Genomic DNA, 25,957 nt, shown 5'->3' on the forward strand with positions numbered 1-25,957 from the left:
CTGTGGATATTAACGTGAAAAATTATTTTGCAATTAAATTTTTCAAACACAATAGAAAAATACGCTTAATAAATTGCTTTAATTTCCAAAACTTTATTCGCGTATGTAATTTTAAGTCGTTCAATTTAACCGATTGAAACCGACTGAACGAGACACATAGATCTTTGCTGAAAATTCGTATTATTGATTACATCCTGGATTCAAATACAGGTGAAATTTATCTAGAAAATTATACAAAATCAAAAAAAAAGAGAAAAATCTTGAAGAGAACTCGAACCTGCGACGTTCAGCGTATAGAGCAAGCACTTAATCACCTACGCTACACAACCTTCCGATAGTTCTTAGATAAATAGACAATGTTAAAGGATTCTCTCGTGAAATGATATTCATTTTCTTTTCTTTTTTCAACATAGTTTGAAAGCAAATCGATCACAAGCAAACTAAGCAATAATATATGTTACGTGTAATTGAATAACTTATGAAGTTTTATATGATAATTAAAAAATGCTCAATTAGTTTATTTTCTTATATATATATATAAATCTTTAATATTACTTTTTAAGAACATACGTTGGTTTTTAGTTAAGTAATGAAATATATGTAAACGTATATTCCTCTTCCCCGCAGACCCCTTCATTTCGGATTATCGAATGTGGTATACCTATTTTTACGGTTGTGAGCCTATTTGACTCATAGAATGGTTTAACAGTTAATCGCATAACATGAAATTTATTGGTGCTATCAGGCCTGGAAAACAGTCAAGTCGAACGTCATTTGTTTCTGCGACTATCGCTTGTTATCGCTACTCTGCTACATCATTACTCACTTCTGTCTTCAGTTCGATTTGTACATCGCGTGTGAGCAGTACAGTGAAGTAATAATAATTTACAATTTGTTGCTAGAAAAATTTGATCCACAAAGGTAATTTTGTAATTTAATTGTAAAAGGTATTGCAATCGATATTTATTTTATCTGAATATCAAGGGTTTCTATAATGGGAAAACATCAGAAAAATAATCTTTTGTTGAAAAAACTAATAAAAATAAAGAAAGACCAATCATGTACTGAATCGGATACTATTTATGTAGATCAATGTGATAACGAAGTTGAATTAAAGGAGGAAGTCAATAAAATTGAATCTTCAAGCAGTGAATTTGAAGATCTTTGTGTAGCTCCTAGTAAAAAAAGAGCTAGAGTTATTTCTGGTTCTGAAACCGAAAATGATTTAGACGCTATCGATACATCTTGTGATAAAGAAATTTCAGCCGAAAAAGCTGCTGATGGGACTTTATGGGAAACATTGAACGAAGGCAGAAACGTAGGTAGATTACCGATTTATACCATATTCAAAGATGTTTCTGGTCCAACTGCCTATGCTAAAAGGCACATTATGCTTGGTTCGGCAAGTAGCGCATTCAATTTGATAATTGACGAAGGTATGATAGCGTATATAAAATCATGTACCGAACTCGAAGCTCGTCAAGTTTTGAATAATAAGGAATGGACGATTACAAAATCACAATTGTGGGCCTTTGTAGCAGTTTTATTTGCTAGAGGAGCATATGAGGCAAAAAATATGAAGTAATCATATTTGTGGTCTGCGAAGTGGAGTCCGGCTTTTCTCGCCCAGACAATGTGTAGAGATAAATTTATAGAATTACTTCGGTTCATACGTTTTGATAAAAAAAATAAACGCAGTGAAAGACTGAAGACAGACAGATTTGCCTTGGTTTCAAAAATATGGGAAAAATTTATAGAGAATAGTCAGGTTTGTTACAAACCTGACGCAAACATAACGATCGATGAGCAATGATTCCCTACTAAAGCTAGATGCCGATTTACGCAGTACATGCCAAATAAGCCGGATAAATTCGGCATCAAATTTTGGCTGGCATCCGATGTTAGAAGCAAATATCTTGTAAACGGTTTTCCGTACTTGGGCAAGGATGAAACCCGAGGATCAAACTTTCCCTTGGGCGAATTTGTAGTAACTAAGCTTGCAGAGCCATATTTAGGCTGTGGACGAAATATTACCACAGATAATTTTTTTACTAGCATTTCACTTGCAAAAAAGTTACTTGCTAAGAAAACTACTTTGGTTGGAACTATACGTGCAAACCGAAATGAATTACCTAAAATCGCGAAAGCCAAGAAAGATAAAATGACACAGTTTTCTACAAAACTGTATAGATCTGAGAATTGTACCCTGACCGTTATAAAAGCAAGCCCAATAAAAAAGTTTTACTACTAAGTACAAAACATAAAAATATAACAATTGCAAAAAATAAAAAACTTGTCCCAGAAACAATAACCCATTATAATAGCACCAAATATGGCGTTGATGTACTTGACCAAATGGCCCGAAAATATAGTGTAAAAGCAAGTTCACGCAGATGGCCTCTACAAGTTTTCTACAACATTTTAGATTTAGCAGCTATCAGTGCTTGGATTTTGTATAAAGAGACGACTCAAGTAAATATTTCACGAAAAGATTTTCTTTTCCAATTGACTGAAGAGTTAAGAAGTAAATATAGAGAAGAAGTCGAGAACACTTCCATTCCAATGAAAGAAATTCATGCTGCTGACGGACGGAAGAATTGTAAAGTTCAAATATCATGCAAAAGAAACAGATGTTCAAACTATTGTGCTAAATGTAATAGAAATGTTTGCGGAAAATGTGTTTCAAAAACAGAGTTTATATGTAAAAAATGTTTTCCATGAATTTTTTGATAATAAACATTACATTTAATTTGATTTGGAACTGTTTTCTTTGCAAAAAAACTTCAATTTTCATGTATGAGTCAAATTGGCTCACTTCAGTAAAAATAGGTATATAATCGACATCCGTAAATCTAGTGTTAATAAGCCAGACTACAATTTATCACTCAAAAGGTAGCTTGAGACATGGAATGACAGTTCTGCAACAATTCGCCCACAAGGGCACCAGAAGAGCAGTAAAAAGAACGATTTAAGACAGACAGCTTAAATAGATATGCTATGTACTTACAGAGAGAGAGAGAGAGAGAAGATCATCAGTCCTTGATCAGAACTAAGGGTGAATATTCGTTCTGCTAGGAGTCCTGTGACGTCCCATGGTTTGCTAGGGCTTTAGGATTCATAGCCCGATCGGTCTTATAGGAAACCGCTGTTCCTGCGAGCCTGTCAAGGATGCGCGGGCTACATAGCGGAGTGGTCATTCCGTTGTACTTTTAGGGCGAATTATAATTGTATATAGGCGAGACTAAAAAGAAGTATTGCGTGATTACATAAAGTCGTGACCCGTTTGACGGTTAACGTGATTGTTCCCTTGAGTCGCTTCAAGCCCACGGACTTAGTACATTTTCGTGAGGACTCGTGAACTTACATCGGAGTTGGCAACGCTGCCTTACGTACTAAATCAAAAAATCCGGGCCGGTTTTTGTGATTGAGTAGGTGGGAACTTAATGCGAATAACAATCGAGCAACGCGCACAAGCGGGAATAGGGACTCATCCGCATGCCGTCAAGTAGTAGTTAGCTTAGGAATCCACCGGTGACACGCGGAGTATTGCGCGACTCAGTGGATTCCGCCGCGAACGCCGGACTAGTGGCTCGAGCGCGGGACAAGCTACTGCGTCATCAGTATTAGAGCCGCGTCCGCATAACTTAGGCCGCGCCCACACTAGGGACTTCTCGTTATTATACAGGGAAGTTCTCTAACGGCGGCATATAGGAGATTCGTGTTAGTTGACTATAGCGCTCAGGATGATGGCTTCTGAGTACGCTGATTGGTGAATATCATGTAGTGCCAACATGAAATGGTCCGTTACCAATAGATGAATAAGAAAAATGAGACCCATCCGCCATTTTGGAGTGGAGAAGTCTTTACATGCTAGTTGTAGCAGAAAGAGGTGTGAAATGGAAAAATGTCAAATAGTGAGGTTACTAAAGTAAAAATGGAAAATAATGAATAGAAAGTAAGAATATTCGAACTTTCCATTCATTATTTTCCATTTTTACTTTAGTAACCTCACTATTTGACATTTTTCCATTTCACACCTCTTTCTGCTACAACTAGCATGTAAAGACTTCTCCACTCCAAAATGGCGGATGGGTCTCATTTTTCTTATTCATCTATTGGTAATGGACTATTTCATGTTGGCACTACACTACATGATATTGACCAATCAGCGTTCTCAGAAGCCATCATCCTGAGCGCTATAGTCAACTAACACGAATCTCCTATATGTCGCCGTTAGAGAACGTCCCTGTAATTTAAGTCGAATTGTAGAGAAATTGATTATTATAATTGATACGAAATTCGGAATAAAGCGAACTTGACAGAAATTCGGAGTAATCATTATTAGCAGCTCATTCCCTAAATTCGCGTACGGGGGTTATAGAACCCCCTCTGTAAAAATAAATATTCGGCTCGTATTTCAGAATACATCAAAGGCGCCCAGGTCTTGTAGGAAGTCGCCTACTGGGACGCGAACGCGATCGGTGAGAGATCACACCCCCCTCTCCTTCTTCTCTACTCTTTTGGGATAGACAGTAGCGTCACAAAATATAATATTTATGTATACATATATTTAGTACAACCATTACATACCGTTCACAAATATGAATAGCATGTCCCCTTTTATTTGTCTGGTTGCTTATTAATCTAGGAAGTTTTCGTATGCAGAGAAAGTGTGCATTTCCTTGGTCATCTGTGATAAGAAGGTGGTTAACATGTCTCAATCTCTTCAGCTTCATTAGCTGAAGAGATGTGATGTTTATTTCAGTTTTGCTTTCATTTTCCTCCTCCATAGTGGATACATTGAGTGAAATGTCATTATGCGCTTCAAATTTCAGAATCTGTTTCAGAGTTGTTGGAAAGGATAAGCTTTTAACGTCTAAAACAGACCGATAATGCGGATAGGAGGATATGCGTTAGGTTTTGGCGAGTGGTCTTGCAGGGAGAAGCGCTACCGTCATAGCCCATAAAAAAAAGGCACTATCCTCATTGTCAATGTTTATCACAGCCCTTTATGTATTATATTGGGCGAAAGCTCGACTCCACATCCAGCACACAGTGGATTATAATGATTTATATTGACTATTAAGTTCAATATTCTTTCCATAGCCCATCCACTATCCCGTTCTTCAAACTGACTCAAGTCATTCAATATTGTCTCTACAATATTTTGCCTATACCAATCGCTAAAATTATCAGTTTTATTTAAAACACTATTTTTTGTACCAATGTTCTTATCATCACTAATATCCTTAAAAATAAATTGACCATTTAACACATAGTTTACTTTAACACAATTTACACTACAGAATACTTTATTTACGCTTGCATGTATAATTTCTTCTGTATTTAACAGAAAATTACATGGTTCTATATAATTTGAGTTTATCACCACACCATTGCATATTCGACTATTAAACGCTGATTCAAGCTCCTCCCAAATATATCCTCCCGCAGCATTGAAGTCAGAACCAAATTTAATGAAAATCCTATCCTTTGCTGATCGTAGGAGGAGGTATTTAACCCTTTGCACTCGTATGTCCACTCTCAGCCACCAAAGCCTTTTCACCGTTCCACTCGTATGTCTGCTCTCAGCCAACACAGCAAGGGACTATACGAATCGTTTACTGTATGCATTCATGTATCAGTTTACACTTTTCCTAAATGAACCTCAATACTTGCGCGTTACGTATCCCTGCTCTATCGACGGAAATTAATTCCGAGTAGTACGATACCCACCTCCAAATTTAATCCGAACGCAAAGGGTTATTGCTCGCGATCTCAGCAAAGTGTTTCTGTCGCGTACCTACAGAAGCATTTCGATCAATGTTTCTTAGCTCCTGAATATAATCACGACATTCGCGAACCCATGTAGACTATTAATGCTCTGTTCTAATTGAGCTAAACCTTTTTCGAAGTTCGGTATACATTTTATAAATTTATGATCACTGCAAAATCGCTGATAAGTTGCTTCGTGTCTAACAATAAATCGCTAGGTGAAACGATAATGAAACTTTTCACTCGCGATGAATCTTTTTATAATTCGTATGAAGATAAAATTTGATATACTTAGTCATCTATTTGTGCAAGTGTGTGTGTGTGTGAGTTAAAATCGTTTTAAAATTGAAAAAATATCAGAAATCCAATATGCTGATTCTTCATTTTAAACACGTGCCGTCAATCAGAATTATAATAAAACTGCAGGAGTTTGATACATTAATGCAAATAGAATTTTTAAGCTGATTTATTTGTTCCTTTTTCCTGATACATAAATTTCATATAATAAACACTCCTTAATGCACACATAACATTATGGTATAGACATGTAGGTAGGTGTGTATTGCTATTACTATCTTTCATTCTAAAATCACCGCACTCATATTCATTGATATCATTTATAACAAAACCGCTTATATTACTAAGCCAATTCTTCTTTTCAAGTCCCTTCACGAAAATCTCTTCATCCTCATTTAAACTCACATATTACCTTATAACCTCTTCGTGTCTATAGTAAGGCGAATAACCATCCGTTCAATTTAAACCATGATGATTATAATATAACCAGCTAGATGGAGTGAAAAACAAGAAACTCATCACTTAAAGAAATATATTTTTTTTGGAAAATCAATTATAGATAATTTGATGGCTTTATCTCTACCTCATTTAACTATGTATATGGAAACGGTGGTGAAAATAAAATATGAAACATTATTCCATCGCGTAAGACTGCAAATTCTTTCACTATAAATGATGTTTCTTTTAATTAAAAACCTTAAAAAGCCCACAAATGTTGGAGTCATCGTTTCAATCTTCAGCATCTTTTTGAAAAATTGTGTTAAACTGTTGTCCCTGCTCCCTCAGTTGACTTATTTATTCGTGAGAGAACTGGACAGTAAGTTGCACCCGAAGCACATGATGAATAAATAAAATATTTGCGCATGCTATTATATAATAGTTTAAAAATTGCTGAGCTATGGAAAAAAGTAACACGCTTAACTACATTTAGGGTAAAGTCTGTTCAGCGAGGTCAGTAGCCTGCTAAAAAGATTCAAGGTTACGCGAGCGAAGAAATCACAGGAACGAAAATCAGTTTTACCATCTAGAAATCTGTTTATACGAACTGGGACCTGACGTCAGAGGAGTAGGAGTGTGACGTTAAAAGCTGTGAGTATCCTCACGCACCCCCGCAACCCTCTCGCCCTTACTTGCTGCGAGCTCACGTAGAGTCTCCGATTACCCCCACCACCAGTTAGCATATTTTGACCCCCCCCCCCCCCCCCCACTACCTCTCAACCAGGCTGATTCGAGTGAACAGGAGGGGAGGAGGGACTAGAATCGGCATAGCTAGTCTACTACTGAAACATCCATGACCATTCATTCCAATTCCTTAATCCATTCTTACTCCTCTCGTGGACGACAATTAAATTATTTCCTCTTTAAAAAATACATTGCCGTCTCATAAGTAGTTAATCGCACACATTCGCTCACTCCCACACATACTTGAGTCAGTCCCGAGGCAATAAGGGGGGGGGAGGTGGGGAAATAAGGAACCTCCGGATCCGACTCTAAAGAAGGACATTTCAGTAAAATTCCGTCTATTTATGGAAGAGATCAGTTTGCAATATTTAGAGGAAGGAGAGGCAGAGGAGTTATACTTATTCACTTCTCCCCTGGACCGGGCCCCTTTAATCTGTGCGAGAAATACCAACCTCATCTAGTGGATAAGTACTGGCAACCCAAAAGAATTGGCAGCTCTACAAATCATTAAGCATTAATAAGACAAATGATTCAAATGAGCCAATAACACAAAAGAAATTAAAATCAAAGAAATAGTTCAGATTGCTGGGAAAGGCGATAACTTTGAAACTTAGCAAGTTCCTGTATGCATTCGCTCTCTTCCGATTAGACCTTTGGGATGCAGCGGTAGCAGCAAATTGTTGTGGATGAAGATTCGATGGATCTAGAGGAGGATACTGAGGAACACCTAGGAGTGACACCTGGTGAACGGATGGCGAGAACGAGGTACCAAAGCATGGATCTGCAGCAACGCTGTCTACCCTTGAATTAGCGACTGAACAATAAGGCCAGAAAGTTATTCATATTGTCTTACCCTGGTGATGGATTGGAGGCGATGATCAGCTTAGTAGGGAAGAGGTATCATGGCGGGCTTGAATCTTTCCCATCGAGTTTCCCAGCTTTTCTCTGAAAGGCATCGCGGTGAGGAAAATTTTCTCCTTAGGCATTGCCTAGCAGAATTGGTGGCTTGGCGAAGGGCGTGGTTCTTGCGGGCGTATCACTTCCCGGCATCTCGCCACTGCAAGGCATTAGGAAGGGTGATTGTCTGGTACGGGTAGTTAATTTACCTTTAGACAGAATTTTTTGAGGTTTTGTTGTTTTCTGGACCGTCGGTTGATCCTAGAATCATCCGCGGACCCGGGATGCCGCTTCCTATAAAAGGAAAATTGTCACTCCTTAGGTTTCCCGCACTTGAGTTCGAGATTTGGCCATCCAATCGGATGTGGGGCAGGATCGGGACTTGTGGCATTATACCAGAAACGTTCGGGTACTCGATGCCCTAAAATGAGCCCCATTCGAGCGTCAACTCGGAGGGGACTCACCAGAGGATGTAGCCGGTGGGTGAGTGCCCATGGAATACCACCCCAACGGAATGAGGTCACGTGGCTAGTGAGTAGTCTTCTCCGGGACTTGCCGAATTAATGTAGGCATTTACCGTTTCCCTGTCATCAGGCTATACTTATCACCCTGGGAAGATACCTGGTTTAGAGCAGCAATGAACTCCATTTTTTCCCGCTCCTCAGGTCGTATTGTGTTTGAATAAATGAGTTAGTTTAGTATGATATGAATGTTTTCGCGACTTGTATTATGGAAAGATAAATAGGAAATACCGAATATTATAATATTTTTAATGAATTTTAGTCAGTTTGATTAAAGCTTCATGTATTTTCCCCAGAAAGTTTGTCTTATTTTCATTTCAGTATTTACCTAGAAAAATCATCAAATAAGTCATTACTAAAGTATTTTCCTAACCTTAGTCCTCTTCCTTACCTTCGAGGGCTGATTAGCCGTGTACTTACTATGTGTAGTTTAATTCCAAATGGCCACTCTGTTACAAGAGCAAACCTGGCGCTCAACAACAATTCTGTTGATTTCGATTTAATCCCCGTTATCGGGTTGATAATGGCCTGAATTATTAGCTCTCCACAGTTTTATATGATAATACTGATCTCCGCAAGAATGAACAATATTATCCGCTATAATATATAAAAAAAATTACCGAATTCAAGATTAAAATGTTTAAAGACAATTATTTTATTGATATGTGCCTACAATACGCTTTTTTCACAAATAATTCAATAAATTTTGATATATTTTAATACTTCTTGGTGCTATATATGACAACCAAATAATATAATTTTACTGATTATTATCACTTGGTGATATTTTAAACTTCTAAGTCATGAACGTTTAATGTAAATGGTAATATCCAAATTTACCCTGTGCAGATGTTCCATTTAAAGAGTTAATGTATTAAGCGATGATATATTGTACACAATAAGAAAAGGAGATATTTTAAAATATTTTTTTTACATAAACATTACAATAACTATTATTGATATTATAAAATAAGCCAGCCAGGATTTTGAATACGATGAACTTCCATATCCGTGGTGCATCGCAGCCGGATGTTCCTCTGTAACATAAACATATAATTGCTAGGACGTATTTTATACCATGTTATAAGCAAGTTTTGATGAAATTTATTATATTTGAATAGTAATTATTATAGCGAACATTAGACTAGTTGATTAGCTTTTTATCTTATCTAGTGGAATTGAGAAGATGCGTTGTAAAATTAAGAGTATCCTTTCTTGTCTGGGTAAAATCAAACCAAGGGACACGGTAATACGTCGACGGCAAGTACAATCCGCTAAGCGCTACTGTGTGACTTATAAAGCCAGTTTAGCTATCCCAATTTTTAAACCGAACTATTTCTGTGGATGATTCATTGTCATAATTGAAGTGAAGTTTGTAACGCGTGATTTCTGGGAGAGGTTTTTCTTTGAATAAATAAGCACATCCAAAATTTCCAACTAAAATTTCACAACTACTATATTGAACTCTCTGGTGCTTATTATACAAGGTTCACACTTAAACTATTTACAGTGGCTTATATCGCCAGGGCCTCTCATGACCGCCTGTACGGGATATATACAGTAGGCCCCATCGTCGCGAAACTTACAAATATTCTTTACACGGCGCTTCTACTAAGTGCTTTTCGACTCATTCAGGTTTAATCTAATTCCATTTCTTACCATTTTTCTGGGCCCAGCCCCGCTGTGGGCCACCTGAATGGCCTATTCTTTTACCGAAGCACTTTTCTTTCTGTTTCCCGGCTTACCGATTCTATTTTCTCAGACTCGCCTCAGTGCCGAACTCTATTGCTAGCCAATACCACAAATCTTTCAATTCTTTCTTCCTAGTTGCCGCTTTCTTAATTACTACGTGTCTCCTCCAGGCAATGAAACATACTTGACCGAAGACCGCATTCGCGAGATTAGGTTAATTCGCATACTTTATAATTCCCTGTTCTAAGCAAGCAACCATGTACTTTTCTGGCCAGGACGCACGCTTGTTTCCTATTTCTCCGTCGACGCAGGTATAGGCTTTCAAAATTCTATACTGGATCGCACTCCAGTTACCATCTCCTAGGCGATCGTCTTCTCTGCCTTCTCTCCTGGTCGACTCATTCTTCCAACACTGGTACAGGGAAAGCGTCTTAGCTAGTTGATGCTCTTTCTAGGATCTCGCAGGCAACACTATACATGTCTGTCCCTTTACGCGGTTCTATCGGCAGTCCTCGCACCTACGTCTGTCGCTTTTGCCGGTTTTCTAGGCAGTCATGGGCCTCACCGCGTGCTCGCTGTAGCACTGGGGTCTGCGCAAAGCTCTCACATACTACCATTCCCCCGCTAGGCGCGAAAATTCAGAATTCTTAACGTGGCAAGATCCCGTCTCCATTTGTCACGTTACAGGTTTTTCTTAAAATAGATTTGAAAAAGCTTTCACTTGAGACCATAAATATTACAAACGGTTAATACAGTTTAGAAATCTAATACTTCGATATCTCTACAGGGTGTAACAGCAATGATGCTTTTAATTTTAACCACATATTCTTGAGCATAAACTAAGTCGAAAAATCCTATACTATAACATCCGGAAAAGCAACATTGCTGAGATAAATCAATTTTAAACCGATAATTCAGGGCTTTGATTCAACGGAAAAATGATTTTACTTTTACTATCGTTGATAGTTCCCCTTCAAAAAACAAAAGAAATTTGTACTTTTCCGCCGATCCGTATTGTCGTACACGCTTATACACACGCGCACGAAACTACGCCGATTGTTAATATTACCTCCTTGTGTCCTACTTTCCTAATTCTGGTACTGATGAATTTCCTTTTCTACCAATTTTTAAAAGGTCCTTGAAAGCACCACTTTAGTTGAAAATTCTAGGTAAAGATACAGCGTTATTTGTAGATTAATTCTCAAGTCGTTTTATACTTTCGGTGACGCGGTATAGGAACTGCTCTAAGGTAGTCAAGAAATAAGTATTAGGGGAGAGTGGAGTAAAATGATCCCTCGGGGTAAAGTGATCCCTGAGGGTTTTATCAAAACTATGGATACTATTCGTTTAAAATTTAATCAATATTAAAATATAAATTTTTAAATACACAATATAATATTGTAATGTCTATTTTGAATACGTAAAAAATTTTTAGCGGCATTTACGTGTTTTTCATCATTTTTCTGTAAGTTAAGCGATTTTTGAATCGTATAGGAAATAAACGCTGGGATACATTTCAAATTGCTCAATTAGGTAAATCATAATAATAAGTATGAACGTTTATTTCCTCTAAAAATTCATTTAAAATCGGCTTTGGTAAAATTTTAAGATTCGAAGGAAGATGGGCAACGCATTTGGGGCAAAATGATTCCATAGTGGTTTCATTGGTAAGAAGCAGCCGCTGCTCAAAAAGTAGTAACGATGATGATAACGAATGTATTTTTCATACAACAAACGGTTTAAAAACGAAGCTTATGGAGAAGATTGGATCCACTGTACTTTTTTCACACTTTTCGCGATTTAAGCGATTATACTTGAATAACATGTTTTCTTTTCATAAAATTCATAATGTTAGTACTAAAATATGCTTTTCTACTTTTTTATTGAAATTATTATAGCTTTTGTCTATCGTATCTATAAATATAAATTAATTATTTTAAATTATTCGGCATGGGATCATTTTACCCCACGGGTGAGGGTAAAATGATCCTTTTATAAGATTTACTTTAAATTGACTAGTACAAAACATCTTTAACAATTTAGTTGTCGCGACCACACAGAAATGTAAAGTAATATGTGATCCTCGTTACATAAAATTTTTGCTATGTTAAAATCAATAATAGCGTCACTAGGATGGATTTTGCCTTAGGGGGATCATTTTGCCCCACTCTCCCCTATATTAAAAAAGTTATTATAAGAAATTATATTTTTTTCTGTTTTAGAAAATCTTACTCTTTTATCAGATAGAGCAATTTGCTGTGTGCATCATTGGAAGATTTAAATAACTCGCAAAAGAGATTGTCATGTAACGCCATACTCTTCTCTGGAAATTCAGACCTAAGTGGAGAGCTTTAGGGATCCCTTTAAGAATAAATAAGCTATTTTTTCATTTTATGAAGGGACAAGCCATAAAATTAAAGATAATTTTTTGTTATGCCGTAGATTGTCCATAGCTTTTATCATTTTGCCTACTACTTTTGCATAGCGTCTGTCTAAATTGGATTTGCCAGCAAAATTAGCCAATTGCTAGGTCAGATTCTAGTTTATAGTGACTACAAGTTGATATGGTCACCAAAAGAAATATTTTACAATTCACCAAGCATATCGTAATAAAGTGAAAAAGAGAAAAGCTTAAGTATTTACTGATTTATCTGATATCTTCTAATACCTAAGAGCGTGCAAAAACTATGAATAATAATTTATAGCATTAACAAAAAATTATTTTTAATTTTGTGACTTGTCCCTTCATAAAATGAAAAGAAAAGCTTATTTATTCTTAAAAGGATCCCTTAAGCTCTCCACTTAAATTGTAATTTTTAAACAAGACTATGATCTTACATGAGAATCTAATTTCCAGTCATTTTGCTCTTCCAATGATGCACACAGCAAACTGCTCTATCTGATAAAACAGTGAGATTTCCACACAAAAGCAGAAAAAAATACAATTTCTTATAATAGTTTTTTTATATAAAACTTATTTTTTGACTACCTTATACCAGTTCATGTCGCGTCACCGAATAGATAAAACGGCTTGAAAATTAATCTACGAATAACGCCGCGAATTATTCTCCAGACTATTCAGCTAAATGCATGCTATCGCGGATCCTTTGAAAAATAAGCAGAAAATAAATTTCATCAACACCAGGATCAGGAATGTAAGACATTAGTAGTTAATATTAATAATCGGCGTAGTTGCGTTCGTGTGTGTATATGCGTGTACACTCTGGGAAATCGAATCGTTTCAAAATGTAAACACAATTTAAACGTGCTTTAGTTAGCTAGTGGACAAGACTTTTCCACGTTGCGCAGCCTACCTGGCCTAGCACCGAGACCCAAGCAATAAACAGAGGGCAATAAACCGACCGAAAATGACTAACCCTTATATACCTGTACACGAATAATCAATCAAAAATTCTAATTTTAATATTATTAATTAAACATTTTTATAACTGTTATCAATACATTGCTTTTCTTTTTAAGATGAGAATGTGCTCAAACACGAGGCTAATCGGACGATTATTTCTGTATTAGATTTATCTTGGAGTTCTCAAATTATTTAATTCTAATAAAACTTTTCTTTTGAATAATTTAGATAGGAATTTAAATTATTTACATATATCTTTTAATTAGATATATATTTAAATGAAATAAATATTTATTCATCATTTAATAATATTTTTGTACATAATTTATTTTTCGCCCGTTCTTAAAGGTTGAAAAATTCCTATTTTCTTAGATATTGTATTAACTCTGATAATTGTTAATCGATCCTTTCTGCTATTTTGTTTTATATATATATTTGAATTTATCAAATAACAAATATGCAAAATAAAATATAGTTTCATTAGAATTTAATAAAATATGAACTACAGGATATACCTAATACAGAAATAATCTACCGATTAGCCTCGTGTTTGGGCTAATTCTCATCTTAAAAAGAAAAGCAAAGTATTGATAACAGTTTTAAAAATGATTAATTAATAATAATAATATTAGAATTTTTGATTGATCATTCGAGTACAGGTATATAAGGGTTAGTCATTTTCGGTCGGTTTATTGCCCTCCGTTTATTGCTTGGGACTCGGTGGTAGAGCAGGTAAGCCGCACAACGAGGAAAATCTTGTCCACCAGCTAACTTAGGCCTATTTAATTTCGTTTGACATTTCGGAACGAGTAGTAGAGCTAGACAGGACTTGGATGAAGTGTTGGTGAGGGGCGGTGAAGAGAGGTGAGGGGGGTATTCCATATAAGGATCGAACCATATATGGGCATGTCCAAAAAAAGTTTTGATCCAAATATGGTTCGTGTCCGTTTTCAGGTGGGTGAGTGGGGTGTCTCCCTGGACCCGCCCTTAAAAAATAAGGCCCCGCCCACCACCACCACCACCCACCGCCGCCCCCACTTTTTTTTTAAATCCCGCGCGTTTTTTCCCGCCGCCGAGGATGGGGGGGGAGAGGGTGTAAGAGGGCACCTGGATGCGTGCCGCCGACAAGGCCCCGACCCCGTCGGCAAAGCAGTGAGTATCTTTATCAGCATGAAAAAAGTATTAATATTTTAAACTTGTGTGTGTGTGTGTGTGTGTCGAGATAGAGAGACGAGGAGGTATTCGCTACCATAAGCGCGCGTTCATAGATCCTGCCTGTCTCATACAAATGTTTTTCGTAACCTTAAAATACCTTTCTCTAGTGAGATGGAGGAGGAAGAGGAGGTTGAAATTGAGGGTACCTCAATTATTCTTCAATTGGTTAAAAGAAATCTAATTTCAATACTTCAATTGTTCTCTATATGTATATAAAACAATGTGTAAATTAATTCTCTACTATACATATTAAAATATTTTCTTAATTAACATTTTGTAACAGTATGGTATATAAAAGAGAGTGAATCATATTTAAAAATATTATTGTGATTCAAGTGTGTCTATCGTCAACGGTAACGAAGTTGGTTGATTGTTTGAGAAAACTTCATTTCTCTCTCTCTCTCTCTCTCTCTTTATAGAATATTTTTTGTATTATCAATAACATATACATATACACAATGGTTGATTGCTTAAAAATGTTGACTTCCTACGAGAGAGAGATCCGTGAAAAATATTACTCTTTAATGGAAAATACATCATCATCGATTGAAGATTACATAAATTTTATTAAAAAGTGTAATAAAGCGATAAAAAATATAAAATCATATATGAATATGAAAATTGGTGTGGGAAGAAAAATAAGTGCAGAGGCAAAACTTAATAGAATAATTGGTTTAATGAGAATTATTGAAAGAAAAAAAAAGAGTTGTTTAATGACAAAAAATGAGAAAATTGGTGGTGGTGGTGAAAAGAAAATAAATAAAACGAATGAAAAAAGATATATATGGCAAGAAGTACAATCAAATTTCAAAAATAGACTTCAAACTGGTGTTATAATAAATGTGTCACATATTGAACCAATTAACTTTATGTTGGATGTAAAAGATAGTGTTCTCCAGTTTATACAAAAAGCAAATTTTAAGTTTAAATTTATCAAGGTGATGTTGATTTTTAGTGGATTATTCGTGTCAAAAAATAATGAGGAAGTAAAATATTTTAATACAAATTATAAGATATTATGCGAATCTGAAAATATCATAAATTTGTATGAAATTGAAATGTCTAACATAAAAACTCAATTAGAAGAATTTCAGGAAAGAGATTCTGGTTGGGCTCTTTCGAAAATAATAAATATTGTTATTCAAATTATTAAATATCATCCAATGACAGCATCATCGTATATCACATTACCTCAATGGATTCAAAATAAAAATGCTGTTATTAATGTTAAAAATCGAGGCAAAGATTGTTTTGCATGGGCAATAATGACAGGATTATTTCCAGCAAAAAAAATTGTAATTTATTATCATCTTATCCTCATTATAAAAATTATTTGAATTTTGAAGGTTTAGAATTTCCAATATCCATTAAAGATATTCCTAAATTTGAAAAATTAAATAAAATTTCAATAAATGTATTTGTAACTGAGAAGAAAAAAATTTTACCTACACATCTTACGAAAGAAGAGCAAATAAAAACATTTTAATTTGTTATATATTTCAAATGATTATAATTACCATTATTGTTTAATTAAAAATTTATCATATTTACTATCTAACCAATGTAGTAGAGATAAACATACAAAATATTTTTGTAATCGTTGTATGCATTATTTTAGTAGTAATGATAAATTAATACAACATCGTGTTGATTGTAATCTGGTAAATGATTGTGCAGTAGTACTTCCTGCTAAAAATAATAATATTTTACAATTTAAAAATTATTATAAAAAATTGCAAATATCGTTTTTTATATATGCAGATTTCGAATGTCTACTTGAAAAAATAGCTTCATTATCAGTTCCTGCTAAAGCATTTCAACAACATAAACCGTATAGCATTGGATATTATGTTTCGTGTAATTATAATACTAATTTATCACGATTTAAAATGCAACGTAGTATTGATTGTGCAAAATGGTTTACCAACGAACTTCAAAAAATTGCTGTTGAAATATCAGAAGTACATAAATAAACAAAATTTTTATTTATTATTATTTATATTGATATATATTTTTTTTAGATAATAAATAATATTAAACCAATGGAAATGTCAAAACAAGATATTCAGAAATTTGTAAAGGCCAGTTTTTGTTATATTTGTGAAAAACCATTTAGTGTAAATGACGTAAAGTTTCGAGATCATGATCATATCACAGGATTATTTAGAGGTGCTGCTCATAATTCATGTAACATAAACTATAAATTAAAACTAAATATTCCAGACATATTTCATAATTTAAGTAATTATGATGCTCATTTTTTAATTCGCGACATTACAAATAGTTTTGATGGCAATGTAAAAGTAAAACCGTTAAATATGGAAAAATATATGACTATAATTAAATTTATAAAAAATAGTAATATTAAATTTATATTTTAGATTCATTTTGTTTATTTGAATTCTAGTCTGGAAAAATTAGCCAATTACGTAGATCAGAATAATATTACGTGTTTGAAATCAGAATTTCAAGATATTAGTTTCAATGCTTTTAATTTATTAACACGTAAAGGTGTATTTCCATATGATTATGTTAAAGATTTAAATGTTTTAAATGAATCAAAACTTCCATCTCGTGAATTATTTTACAATCATTTAAATGAATGTGAAATTTCAGAGAATGATTATACACGTGCTCTTAAAGTATGGAATACTATTAATATTCAAAATATTGGTGAATATTCTGATTTGTATCTAAAAAAAGATGTTCTGTTGTTGGCAGATATTTTTGAGAATTTTAGAAAATCATGTATAAATAATTATAGACTTGATCCAGTTCATTATTTTAGTTTACCAAGTTATACATGGGATGTAATGTTATTTTATACTGATATTAAGTTGGAATTAGAAACTGATATAGATATGTTAACATTTATTGAACGAGGTATAAGAGGTGGTCTCAGTCAATGTTCTAATAGGTATGTCAAGGCAAACAATAAATTTTTATCCAATTATAATTCAAGTGAATCATCTCATTATTTAAAGTATTTTGATGTAAACAATTTATATGGTTTGTAACGAAGTTCTCCGTTACGTATGCGATATACCGAATAAAAATTATAAAAGCTACCGAACAGTGGATATTATTAATCCCTACGTTACCGACTCGTGAGATAGGCTCACGAGTGGATTATAGCTAACGTCAAGGATAGACCCCGTTGACAGGAAGAGGCCCGGATGAAAAGAGAGGCGCTCCTGGAAACGATGTCCAGGTTGTCCTGGGAAGTAAGGAAGGGTCATACCAAACAACCCAGGCAACCTGCGATAAAGAGAAGCGGTTTCGGGGAGTCCTAAAAGAATGACCGTGTCTATAAGTCCCCACGAGGAGGGGAGATAGAACATCGGATCTGGCTTGAACGCTGGTTACGCGCGTCAAGCATGCTGCGCGAATGTCGTGCGCAGACTGCCATAGCAGGCAGTCGAAACGCGACCATGGGACTGTGCTGATGTGTCCATGCGTGCTGGTGAGCGCGTAACGCGGCACTCAGACAGCCATGGGTCGGTTCGCGTACGTGAGGCGTGTGCTATAGGCCAGCCTGCACGTACGTCACGACTGGTTACCGGCCAACGCATAGTGGGTTGTGCAGGGGAGTAGTTAGCTCGTTGGAATGTGTCCCGGTGCCCTCCGTAATTCCATAGGCTTGCGCTATGGCTGGACGGGCCACGAACATTGCCTCCGTGGTGGTCCGCTCCTGGCAAACTTTATGCTTGGCAATGATACCGCATGTTCCCGCACTCTTCACCACCACCTGTGTGTGGGTGGTGAAGGACAAATGTATGCCCCTCAGCAGATAGGTCTGCGAGGCTTGGACTTCTCCGCATAAAACCCTCCTCCCTCTCCACGACCTAGCATACTGAGCGACCCTGGCTACCGCTACCGTCCAAATGCATGGCCGCAGGGCCGTATGAGATGCATATAACTTGGAGTCGAAAGACTCAAATGATAACGTAGGGTTGTTGGCCACCCTACTGACCAACTGGCGCTCTGATACCGATAGAAAAGGACAGGCGAAGGTAATGAGTAGACCCGTAGTGTGAGTGGCCCCTCACACTGGCGGGAATAACGTTACAAATTGCGCCCAACATGGTTTCTGAATATAGATTAATTATTCGGCGAACGAATAATCCACAAGTCCGAGAAGTTACCGGAAGTGTTGGAGTTTTTCAGGGAATAGGTGGCCCACTATTTTCTGGATGCTCGGAAACGCTGAAAAAGCATGAAAAGATCATCTGGTTGTAAAAGGGATCAAATTCTGTTAAGAATTGATAGCCTGATCGAATTGACGTGTTCACGTAGAATTCGAGCAACCCATGCTAAGCTACCGGAAAATTGGATGAGAACCACGGGCGCAAATATAATTTAATATTATATTCGCCCGTGTTAAAATCTAACGCTACCGAAAAGGCTTCTTGACTGGGCAATTGACAGCTGAGCGCTTGTTTGTAAACAAGTCGACCGGCTGAGCTGAGCCATGCTGCCTGGCGGAGCCCGACCAGCTAACTGTCAGAGCAGTTCAATTAGCCAGCTATCGAGATGTTGCCCAACATAATTACCGAATTAAGCGCAGAATCGGAAATTTGGCAACAGATGATAAAGCCTCGCTAACGCTCCGCGAGCCTGCAAATCGCCTCACACCTCATCCTACCCTGGATCCGTATAGAACAATAGTTCTCTCCGTCTCTCTCTCTCTTTCTCTCTCTCGGCTATAATGGCATCCCCGAACGCCTCGCCCTCGGCTACGACTGTCGCCGCACGCGACGCTCCCACTCCTCCTTGCCTATGGCACAGGATTCCTTTGATAAGGATGCCCTTCTGGCATCCCCATCTCCTGCGGGCCCTATAGAGGATTCCGCATCCGATCCCGCACCTGTTCCCGTGGCGCAGGTTGACGTTCCGGCGGCAACCTGCGTTGCTGTTACCGAGGTGGGCGGTAACCCATCTGTTCCCGAGGGGTTGGCGAAACACCCTGCGGAGTCTAGGCATGAGGATCTGGGTACGCATGTACTCAGCGAATTAATGCAGCGACACTGCAGGATGCGTTCGGTAACTCCGACGCCTATGGAGGGGAGCAATCAAGGTCTTCCTAGACATAGTCTAGTGGAGTTGCTGGCTGCTCTCTTCCGAGCGGAGCTGGACCTCTACCACGAAGTCGTGGCAGCGGTCGAGGTGGCCGAGGCACCTGTGCTGAGCACCCCTGTCCGCAAGCTCTCCCTAAAGGAGCGTAAGCGGGTCAGGGAGGTCCAGCGGGAGACAGCGGTAGCCGTTCCGGAGACGAAGCGGCCGTCATACGCAGCTATGGCGTCCGTCAAGCCTCCAAAAGGAGCAAAGCAACCGTTGCCGCTTAAGGTGACTCCGGCACCACCGGTGAAGAAGGCGAAGCCTTCCGAATCGGTGGCAACCCGCGTTACCGGCAATTTCGGCATACGAGTATGCTGGAAATGCAAGGGTAAGGGCCATCGGTTTTCCGAATGCCCTACACCAGTTACAGATGCTTTCTGTAAAGGGTGTGGGCGCACCGGGAAAACGTTGCGCACCTGCGCTGCCTGTGAGCCGCATTGGGAAACAATCGGTCCATACGTGGCGAAAGCGGGTACGAACGTACCACGAAAGGTAATCACGGCAAATCGAAGAACCGAGCGTGGGAAAGTACACGCCCAACCACGGCTTTCCGAGGCGACTCCGAAGGCCGTTCCCCAGGTGTAAATCCCACCGAAGGAAAAACCTTCGAAGCTGCAAAAGACGAAAGTGGCTCGTAAGATCTGTATGGATAGGATTTCGCAGATAGTCGAACCCTAGAAATACTCCTCCTGCAAGTTACCGAAATGCTACCGGTACGAGAAATCGTACGATCCCGCACGCTACCGAACACCTCGGTGAATTTCCCATCAATTTTCCATCCTATTTTTCTTCCTTTTCATTCCTTTCCTATCCATCCAAAACAAACAGAAATTGATGAGCTTGAGCCAGTAAAGGCCAATGTTTTCAGAACTAGGTGAGACAGAGACCACACGTGGACCCTCTGTCGAAAAATGATACCGGTACTACCTTCTAGCGGTAATCGACGGCAAGACGAATCAATAATTCGTCGAAGTGCTGCCGTCGGTCGTGATCGATGGTACTAGAGGTCGATAAACTCGATCCTAGTGCTGCCATCTAGCGGCCCGTAGATCAAGCAGAGCTATCGAACGCCTAGATCGAAATTCGATTAATCGAAGGGCGATTGTTATCGAGCAGAAGCGAAAGTGAGAATACGAGAATCACTTAGATCGTCTGCGCATGCCCAAAGCTCGGGTGGGGGTAACCTATCCGACGGACGGCTAACGGGGCAAAACAAAATTTTGCCGGATCACTCCAGCGACAACCCTTGGACCATACACAACGAAGCACTTTTATATTCATACGTAGATGGCTGAGTCCACAGGACGGAAGAGGAGTACCGGGTCGGGCGACTCTGATGCGTTCGCAGAACCGACGGCTATCGATGCTTCCCAGGCAAACCTGGAGAAGAAGATCTCGAGTCTAGACGAGAGAATGGAGAAACTGGAAGGGTCTTTCCAGGATTTCATATCTCAAGTCCAGCAGGCCTTTGACAAGCTACTGAAAAATAAGACTGTAACCGATGAAGCAGCAGTGGCAGCTGCTTTTGCTACTGAAAAGCGCGCTAGAGGCCGACCGCGAAAGACCGCGGCCGCTGTACCGGCATCGGCTAATCAGGGTCAACCTTTGTTGACAGTGACAAGGCCGAGTGATGATCCCGAATCTCAACCGACATCGGGCGATGCTTCGGCTGAAATATTCCAGGGGGCCTACAGGACGAGGATCCTGAAGGGAAAACCTGGAAAAGCTACCAGACAAGGGGATGACTGTATGCCCCGTTGGCTTGTTCTCGAATCTCTCCAGAGGTCAAACTTAACCTTTGCGGGCGATGGAACGGAGGCGGTTGAGAGTTTTATTTCTCGAACCGATGCCGTCCTGAACTTTCTCAGGGTAAAAGATTCCGACCTTGTTGACGTCTTTCCCCACATCCTAACAGGTGTGGCAAGGATGTGGTTTGAGGATAACGAATTCTCAACCTGGTCTGACATTAAGTCCGCCTTAAGGTCTTATTTCAGATCACAAACATGGGAGGAAGAACTGGAGACTGAGCTTCTAACAAGAACTCAGGGTGCTAACGAACCTGTGCGAGCCTGTTTGCAGACTATACAGTCGTATATTCGGAAAAAAAGGCAAAGAAAGATCGGATAGGAGCCGAATCGCTATCGCGCACAATAATATGCTACCGGTGTATAGAAGAGGCATTGCTATACACAAATACATGACGTATCGAGAATTCGAGCGTTTGGCGCTCAATTTCGAAGCCGCTTATAGGCCGTCATTAAAATACCGTCCACCTGCCGCGCCTGAGGAAAGCTTAGTTCCTGAGTTGGCATATACCGGCAGTCATGGAAGATCCCGAGAGTCTAGGCGACACGGTGTGGTGCCTTAGAAGTGGATAAAACATCCAGCTCTGATACCGATGAATCAACAACGGAGGATTCGAATGATAACGAAGAGCATTTGAAAGCCTTCAAATCAACAATGAACCGACAAGGAACCAGTTCCAAGTCGAAACCTTCGTTACATAAGGCAGTTGGCAACAATAACAGCCGGCAGGGCTCAAAACGTAAACAACCGGGCCCGAGCGCTACCTGCTTTAATTGCGGGAAAGCTGGACACGGTTGGAGTGCGTGTAAAGAGCAGAGAACAATGTTCTGTTACCGATGTGGCAGCAAAGGGGTTTCTACAGCGGAGTGCCCTAAATGCTGTTCAAAAAACGCCAAGAGGAGTTCGTAAAATTTCCCGAGAATGTTACGACACTCTGTAATAGGCATGATTTGACTTGCGCAAGATTTTAAAATTTACGTTAAGGACGAGATGTACAGGCAGTTGTAAGTGAAGAGCCGGAGAGGACACACGTTTGTAATAAAGACTGGTAGTACTGTGGAGAGTCTTCTTTCTTTTTCTTGTTTGCGACTCACACAAGAATCGGAATCCTCTAACCAAAGAAGATCATAACAAATCAGAAGTGGGATTGTGACTAACATTTGAGTAAACTAACGAAATATCGCAGTTTGATGTCGGTAGAGATAAATGACGATAGTGAAACCGTCAGCGGGTCGGGTTAAATTAGCATAATAAGCTCTGAAGAAAATCAGCGTGTTGGAGCTTATTGATGTGGTCAAATTGCACACGAACGTGAATCTTCGGACATCGGATGAGAATTTCGGGAGTTAAAGTGCCGGTATTTACAGTTGAGTTTATAGTGGCAAAATATTCAAATGAGACAAAGCCTACTGGTAGGAGTTGTATTGAAAACGCTACGGAGTTAGAGGTGATTTGGTAGAGAACAAAAACAGAAACACTACACTGACACAGCGCTGAAGCTACCTCGATAGGATAGCTGGAAGAATAATTAAGCACACATTATGGCTGATAGGAAGGAGCCTACTTCATTTTCGGTAGCCGATTTGAAAAAATTATTGCAAAAAAGGAATCTGCCATCAAGTGGAGTGAAGGCAGAGTTGATAGCAAGGCTTCAAGCAGCTGACCCTAGCGGCGAATGGAGGAGAGAGGAAGATCTGATGCCTGAGATATTTAGAAGTCATACGGATGTGAATAGAGCAGAAACAAATGACTTGAGTGGACTAAGTGAGAGGCAGGAGGAGAACGAGGTAAACGAAGTAAGCCTTATGCGACGAGAACTCGATATAGCGAAGAGAGAGCAACAGCTCTTACAGCGCGAACTGGAATTGGCGAGACGCGAATTGGAAATGGCAAGAACGAGCCAGCACCAAGAAACCAGGGATAATATGGCTCAGAATATACCACGTGGTTTAGCTACAACAGATTTTCGTACACTCAGGGACATAATAGGTGATTTTAGTGGCGCACCAGATACATTTTGGAAATGGGAGAAACAACTCCGATTAGTCAAATCCTCATACAGTTTGGATGACAATTCGGCTTTAATGCTAGCAGGATCGAAACTGAAAGGACAAGCCTTAGATTGGTTTCAGTCTAAGCCGGAGCATATAGAATTAAAATGGGAACAGCTGTTAACAGAGATGAGGCGAATGTATGATAATCGACCGAACAAGCTTGCTCTCAGAAGAACCTTCGAAAATCGACAGTGGAGGCATAACGAAACGTTTATGAATTATTATCACGAGAAAATAATTTTAGCCAACCGAATACCGGTCCCCGAGGATGAATTAGTGGACCACTTGATAGAAGGGATACCAGATACAACATTGCGGAATCAAGCTTACGTACAGAACTTCCACACCAAAGAAGATTTTGTTGGTGCGTTCGAGAGAGTTATTCTTCCAACGGTCAAGACAGTTAATCAAGGGAAGGCGAGTGTCGAAACCACTAACAACACTGGAGCTAGATTGGACATAACGAGAACGAGTACCGTTCGGAAATGTTTCCATTGCAAAAAAGAAGGCCATATTAAGTCCAGTTGCCCGAATATTTTAGGTGATAGTAAGAAAAAGGAAGCTACCTGCTATAACTGTCATCAGCCGGGACACATGGCCCGGGATTGTCCAAAGAAGTCAACAGGATCAAATCAAATCAGCAACATTGCGTGCAGACAACAAGATGATGCCTATTTTAGAAATTTTACGTATCTTTTTAATGATGAGGGTCGTAGGTCTGAGTACGATCTATACACTTTACTAGACACAGGCAGCCCGGTGAGCTTCGTTAAATTGAAACATGTTCCGAGCAATACAATAGAGGACTATAGCAACGGGGGTAATAGATTCAAAGGTATAAATGATAGTCAACTAATTGTACTAGGCACAGTTAACGTTGAGATAAAGACGGAAAAGTACTGTAATAGGAAAATAAAGCTGTTGGTTGTACCGGACCACACAATGATAACTTCGGTTGTATTGGGACGTGATGCTTTATACGAAATAGGATTGGGGTTGGTTGAAATCGATAGAAATGAGAGGGAAATTTGCGAAATTTTAAATATTAATGTATGCGAAATGCATGATAAAAGTGTACCGTTGGTAATCAATCCAAGGATTGGATATGATATACAACGAAAGTTGAACGACACCTTTGTTGAATTCTATGTAAAGCCAGAGCGTCCTGTGGAACCGGTAGTAAAAGCAGAAATGAAATTGGTATTAAAAGAGCATGAGCCATTTCGTGTCCAACCTAGAAGATTATCGTATAGCGAAAAAAATTGTGTTCAAGAAATACTGGATCGGTTGCTTGAGAAGGGCATAATCAGACCTAGTCAATCAGAATATTCCTCACCCATTGTCTTGGTTAAAAAGAAAAACGGGGAGACGCGGATGTGTATTGATTACAGGATGTTGAATAAATATCTACATTATCATAATTACCCGCTACCACTAATCGAAGATCAAATCGATATGTTGTCTAATAAACGCTATTTTAGTATACTGGATTTAAAGGACGGTTTCCATCATATTAGCATGTCGGAGGAGTCCATAAAGTATACCGCGTTTGTCACTCCATTAGGACAATTTGAGTATGTGAAAATGCCTTTTGGGTTAAAAAGAGCACCGTCAGAGTTTCAAAAATGGATTAATGAGGTTTTAGCAAGTTTTATAAGGGATGGTCAAGTATTAGTATATTTAGATGACTTTCTCATTGCAACTGAAACATTAGAAGAACAGCTAGTCTTGCTAAAAAAAATACTGAAGATTTTAGTCGTTAATAAAATTGAACTTAGGCTTGATAAATGCAGGTTTCTATTTACAGAAATCGAATACTTAGGTTATATGGTTTCCGGGGAAGGTATTCAACCTACTCAAAGTGGGGTAGACGCAATTGTCAGATATCCTGTTCCACAGGATGTGAGAGGTGTGCAAAGATTCATAGGAATGTGCGCTTATTTCCGAAAGTTCATAGAAGGGTTTTCAGTTGTAGCAAAGCCTTTGTATGATATTATCAAAAAAAATATCCCTTTTAAATTTAGTGTACCTGAAGT

General features: G+C 38.5%; 2 protein-coding genes across 2 annotated transcripts in view; one reads left to right on the plus strand and one right to left on the minus strand.

The window, feature by feature from the left end:
* The first annotated feature begins 454 nt into the window (after positions 1 to 454).
* On the plus strand, positions 455 to 2,972 carry LOC136777972 (uncharacterized). The gene is made up of 9 exons (XM_066734550.1): positions 455 to 463; positions 583 to 675; positions 746 to 921; positions 985 to 1,567; positions 1,631 to 1,768; positions 1,847 to 2,184; positions 2,253 to 2,701; positions 2,821 to 2,829; positions 2,893 to 2,972. The coding sequence occupies exons 1-9, from the start codon at positions 455 to 457 to the stop codon at positions 2,970 to 2,972; spliced, it is 1,875 nt and encodes a 624-aa protein (XP_066590647.1).
* A 6,386-nt stretch (positions 2,973 to 9,358) lies between these two features.
* LOC136778035 (zwei Ig domain protein zig-8-like) overlaps positions 9,359 to 25,957 on the minus strand; it is an 845,250-nt gene continuing 828,651 nt past the window's right edge. Inside the window, exon 6 of the mRNA XM_066734646.1 lies at positions 9,359 to 9,709. Within this exon, the coding sequence (XP_066590743.1) occupies positions 9,603 to 9,709 (107 nt within the window). The 3' untranslated portion in view covers positions 9,359 to 9,602. The remainder of the gene's footprint in view (positions 9,710 to 25,957) is intronic.

This window comes from Prorops nasuta, unplaced genomic scaffold, assembly GCF_024137725.1.
Source record: "Prorops nasuta isolate Cenicafe-Biocafe unplaced genomic scaffold, Cenicafe_Pnas_1.2 PNAS00013, whole genome shotgun sequence".
Taxonomy (NCBI): Eukaryota; Metazoa; Arthropoda; class Insecta; order Hymenoptera; family Bethylidae; genus Prorops; species Prorops nasuta.